This window comes from Myotis brandtii, unplaced genomic scaffold (genome assembly GCF_000412655.1).
Source record: "Myotis brandtii unplaced genomic scaffold, ASM41265v1 scaffold131, whole genome shotgun sequence".
NCBI lineage: Eukaryota > Metazoa > Chordata > Mammalia > Chiroptera > Vespertilionidae > Myotis > Myotis brandtii.
Window position 1 is genome coordinate 4,905,510 of NW_005354632.1, and position 4,944 is coordinate 4,910,453.

Below are 4,944 nucleotides of genomic sequence, written 5' to 3' on the forward strand. Positions count from 1 at the left end.
CCTCTCGGCTCCCTCTCTGCACAGGCGCAGCGCGGGCCGCCTGCCCCTCGCCCTCACTCCCCCAGAGCCTTCTGGGAAATGTAGTCTTGCAGGAGGTGCTGCTGCCCACCGAGTTTGCATCGAGAGCTCCTCCGAAATGCACAGTGATGGGGGCAAACGAGACGAAAGCCCCAGGACCTCCCCCCCTAACCCTGGTGCACACGTTCCTCCCGCTGCCGGCCCACTTCGCTCCCCTGTAGATGGAACTGGGTAGGTGCAGGGAGGTGGGCGCTGTGAAGCAGAAGGGCAGGGGGAGGGAGTCTGCACGATGCGCTGAAGGACACAGGGGTTGGCGTGGGGGAGGGTCCTCGGCTCCCGCGTTGTGCCTCCCCGATGGGAGCCCCGCTACCCGGGTGCGGAGCGGAGGCTTGGATGGCGTTGCCCGGGTTTGAGGGGACCTAGCCGAGCTGACCGAGATCACCTGTCAGGATGACAGAAGGCTGTCTCGGAGCCAGAGCCAGCCCCGGAACTGGGTCTGCAGCATCTCTGCTGATCGGCTCTCTCCTCCTGAGCACTGCGATCGATACCCTGGACTGCCTCTTCCCAAACCCCGGCTGGACCCTGACTCCATCCATCACTTTGGCTTCTTTTCCTAATGAATATTTTGTCTGCTGGAAGGGCTGCTACCAGAGCCTCGGCATAGGGAGATTTCTCATCAGATCTGTCATTTTCCTTGCTGAGGCCTGGGAAAGACCTTAATGATCCACCTCTTCCTTTTTCTCAGCGGATAACATTTCTTCCCACCCTCACACAATCAAGACACAAAAGCCCGCCCTTCCCCATCACATCAGAAGAAAGATACTCATTCTCTTATTCCTCCTCAACCCCTCACATTTCACCCCATAGTCATGCCTTCCGCTAAGGGGGAATCGAATCGGAGGCAAATAAATCCAGGTCTGTGACTCCAAGACTCACAGATTCCTTCTCACTTTCCCCTCAAGAATGATCTCTGAGGGCAGGGAATCCTAACCTGAGAACCAGAGACGACCCCTAGGGTGTCCAGGATCCTGGTGACATTGAACGTAAGATTGTACCCAGGTGTATTTTTCTAGGGAATGTAAACGTAGCGTGTGGCTGTCAGAGGGGAGAGAGGTGCAAGTTGGTGTAGCAAGAACCTTTCTAGTGAAGAGGGCAAGCATATGGCCCCCTTGACTCCAGCAGGAAGCTTGTCTGAGTCACAGATGGTAGGAGAACAAATGAAAACAGCATTGTGGAGGCCCCTCTCTCTCTCTCTCTCTCTCTCTCTCTCTCACACACACACACACCTTTTGAGTTTTCTCTAAATTTGCTAATGAATCTTGGTTTCTTTGGACTAACTGATGCCACCAAAAGAGATGTCACCCGGAGCCGCTCTTCAGTTTGCAGATTCTCCAGCTTGGGAGGGGAGAGGGGCAGAATGATGTTCTGGTGGAAATGCAGATATTTGTCCAAAAACTTAAAGCGAGGGGAGGAAGAGGAAAATAAAAATCCCCAGAAGGGCTCCAGTCTTGGCTCCTTCATGGCAAATGCTTGAAGCACTGTTTATTCCAATGTGTGATAACAAGCACCAGAAAACAACATGCAGCATTCTCCTCCCGCCCACGCCCTGTGATCCCGAGACAGGAGACCTGTGGCCACGGTGGCGGCGGGAACTCATGTTCAGGAAAGGTCCTGGGTGGGCAGCCTGGCGGGGTCAGAGTTCACTAGGGCAAAGGGCCTGCCTGTTAGCCTCCCGCAGCAGCTGGAGAAACCAGACACCTTCTTCTACCTCTGGCCCCACTGGGCAAAGCGGTGCTGCCAGCCCTGGTTGGAGGGGACATGAATCCTATGAGGACAGCCCTGTCCTTGGGCACTCGGCCTAGCCCTGCCTTTCCTCTTAGGGGGAGAGAGAGAGGCCATAACCTAAATCAAGGACTTCTGGCTGATAAGAAGCCGGGCTTTTGAGGGGAAAAGCCTGCTGTGCGCCAGGGGAAGTGCTGAGCTAGGAGTCCTTGGCAGGAGTGCGTACCCACCCTTTCCCCCCTGAAGGGCCGGTTGCTAACTTCGGCCCCCAAAGGAGAACACTTTATCCATCACATTGTAAATAAATTATAAACACGTACACAGAATCCAAACAACGTTCCAGTAGAAGCTGCTCACAGACCCCCACAGGGGCCAGCTCGGAGAAAACGAGGATCACCCCTTTGTTCTCTGGGTCTCTGGAGGCAAAACTGTCCCTCCTTGTCCTTGAGTAACTATGGGGACAGCTCAGGACAGAGAGAGGTTCAGACTTAGAAACACTCTCATCCCTGTAACCTCTCTTCTTTCCTCAAATCCCTTTGCCCAAACAAAACAAAATGGCCTAAGTCTTATTCCCAAGGCCTCTGCAGTATTTGAGGGTATAAATCTACCCCCACAAGTGGGGGGGACTCTGCCCCAGAGAAGAAATGATTGGCCCAAAGGCAAAGGCCCTGGGCACCCCAGTAATGCACATACTCCTGTGAATGGCGTTCAGGGAGGTGAGGAGGTTGGAGGGTTGACTCAGTCCTGAGCAGAGACTGGCACAGGCACATTCGCTTTGGGGATGATAATGGGCTAATTGGCACTGGGATTGGAAAATGGCTGGATTCATCCTTCTTCATCCTTCTCTGGGCAACCCTGTGGCCAGGGCAGACTGGGTAGGAGCCGGGTGGGGGACAGATGGCCCTGACCCTGTCGGCACTGTGTCTTAGGCCTGGGGGTTCAGAGAGGGACTGAAGGCAGTACCAGGAAGAGGAGACACACCAAAGACAAATATGGAACTGGGTCCCGAAATGAAGAAGCACCAATAGCATCGGCCTGCCCTGGACGGGGTGGGGAGATAGGGCCTGGGAAGGATGAGGCAGGAGGGCAAAGGGAGAGAGCAGGTCCATTTGTAAGGTGAGAAGGGGAAGTATGAAAGAAGGGCCAAGAAGGAGAGGGGAGGGGCAGAGAATGCAGAAGAAATGGGCCCATCCATCCATGTCCTGGGGTCCGGGGCAACTTAGCCTCACGAATGGTCCTTTGGGCCTTTCCAAAGCCCTTGCCTGGCCCCACAGGAATGAAAGGAAGGCCTGGCCAGACTCGGAAAAGGATCTTGAATGCCTCAGACCCAAGGGGGAGGGAGATGGGCAGAGAGGTTGAGGGGAGGGCTGAGATGGAGGTGCTCTTAGACCCCTCAGGTTGTGTCCCAAGTGTGAGACCAAGCCCAAGAGGGAGTTCAGGGAGGAAGGTAAGGAGTTGAGGGCCAATGTGAGTTTAGAGAGCTGGTGGCAAGAGCCCCAGCTTGGAGGGGCGGGAGGACTGAGGGAATAGAAGAAACTGACTCCCCAGCAAGTTTCCTGGCTTTAGTTTCTTGAATTTCAACGCAGTTGCAATGTATCTGCTCCCCACTGAGTCTCAGGCACCGGGACCCTCTGAAGGCTGTTTGCCAGGCTGGTGGGCCTCCCCGGCTCACACATGGTGGGCTCAGCGGGCAGCAGAGGCCAGAGGAGAGTGGGAAGCACACCGAACTAGAGCTCTGTGGTGAGCAGTGCAGGCACGAGGCCTAGATGGCAGCCATGGAAGAGGGGTCTCGAAAGCACTGGTGGGCCCTCCACGCAAGGGACCAGGAAGAAGGCTGCGGCCAATTTCCCCTCCCCCCACTTTTATTGAAGCTGGACAGGTTGATAGAGGTGGCCGCTAGGAACCAGTCTCAGGACTCTGGTCTCCTGCCTCCAACCCTCACCTGTAGCAGAAGCTGTGAGGGTCCCTACGACCTAGGTCAGGTGCCGGGGTCCAAGCAGTAGACAAGAAGTTCCTGCCATGGGGGGCTCCGGCGGAGAAGGGACAGGAAGCCACCGGGAGGGCTGCCCAGGTTCCCGACAGCTGCTGCCTGCCCATCCGTGGATGACTTCTCAGAGCCCAGAGCCCAGAGTGGCGGGGGAGGGGAGTTGGAGGAGCAAGAAGAGGGAGGTCCTGGGAGCCGAGGTGGTTGAAGAGGTGCATCCTGTTCGGGAGTAGCCAGGTGGGGGCTGCTTACTGCTTCTCCACGGCTCCCTGCTCAGCTGTGCTCTCGGGGCTGGGGCCTTGGCCCTGGTCCTGGCCCTGCCCATGCCACGGGGTCTCCTTGAACACGAACCAACAGTTCCCAGCCCACAGGAAGAAGTTGATAAAGCCGAAGAGCTGCAAAGACATCGGGGGAGTTTATGAGAAGAGTGAGGGAGCATCGTGGGAACCGGGAGGGGAGGACCTGTGGAGGGGGCAGATGGGGAGAGGTACAGAGGGCCACAAAAACTATCAGAAAACTGGATATTGAGATAGAGTTCAAGGCCATCACCCACTAAGGGGTTCTCTGGTGAAAGTGTCTAACTCTGTGTACAGATGCCCCCAGCTGTGGCTTGGTCGCTAGAAGACTCCGGCCCCTGGAGTGGAGCGTGCTGTGCAAAGCACAAAAGGAGCAAGGTCCTTGTTGCTCTCGCTCTCGCACATGCACACGTGGGACCCAGTTCCCAGAGCCTTCTGCGGGGTGGGTGTGGCCAGAGCTGTCCAAGGTGCTCCTTCCCTAGGGCCGAGGCCTGGCAGGGACCCAGCCAGGGCTATATTCCAATACTTATTCACAATATTTAAAAGCCTACCAGCAGGAAGCATTTAGGGGGAAGTGTACTGACGCCTGCAATTAACTTTGAAATGCATTAAAAATAAGACGGGTTGATAGATGGAGAGAGGCGGACAGATAGGTGATAAAGCGAGTCTCGTAAAATGTTCACGGTACAGGCTAGGTGATGAGGACGTGGGTGTTCATTGTGAAACTCTGTCAGCTCTGCTGTATGCAGGAGAATTTTTACAATAAAATGTCAGGGCGGGGTGAAACCTATCAGCGGGGTTCCAGCAAGGTCTAGAAGGCTCCCTGGTGTGCCAGACACTAACTGGGCCTGGAGTGGGGGGGCG

General features: G+C 55.8%; 1 protein-coding gene across 1 annotated transcript in view; it reads right to left on the bottom strand.

Moving 5' to 3' along the window:
* Positions 1–2,056: 2,056 nt before the first annotated feature.
* Positions 2,057–4,944, bottom strand: part of SYPL2 (synaptophysin-like 2) — a 21,794-nt gene continuing 18,906 nt past the window's right edge. The window contains exon 6 of the mRNA XM_005860115.2: positions 2,057–4,179. Coding sequence (XP_005860177.1) covers positions 4,033–4,179 — 147 coding nt within the window. The 3' untranslated portion in view covers positions 2,057–4,032. The remainder of the gene's footprint in view (positions 4,180–4,944) is intronic.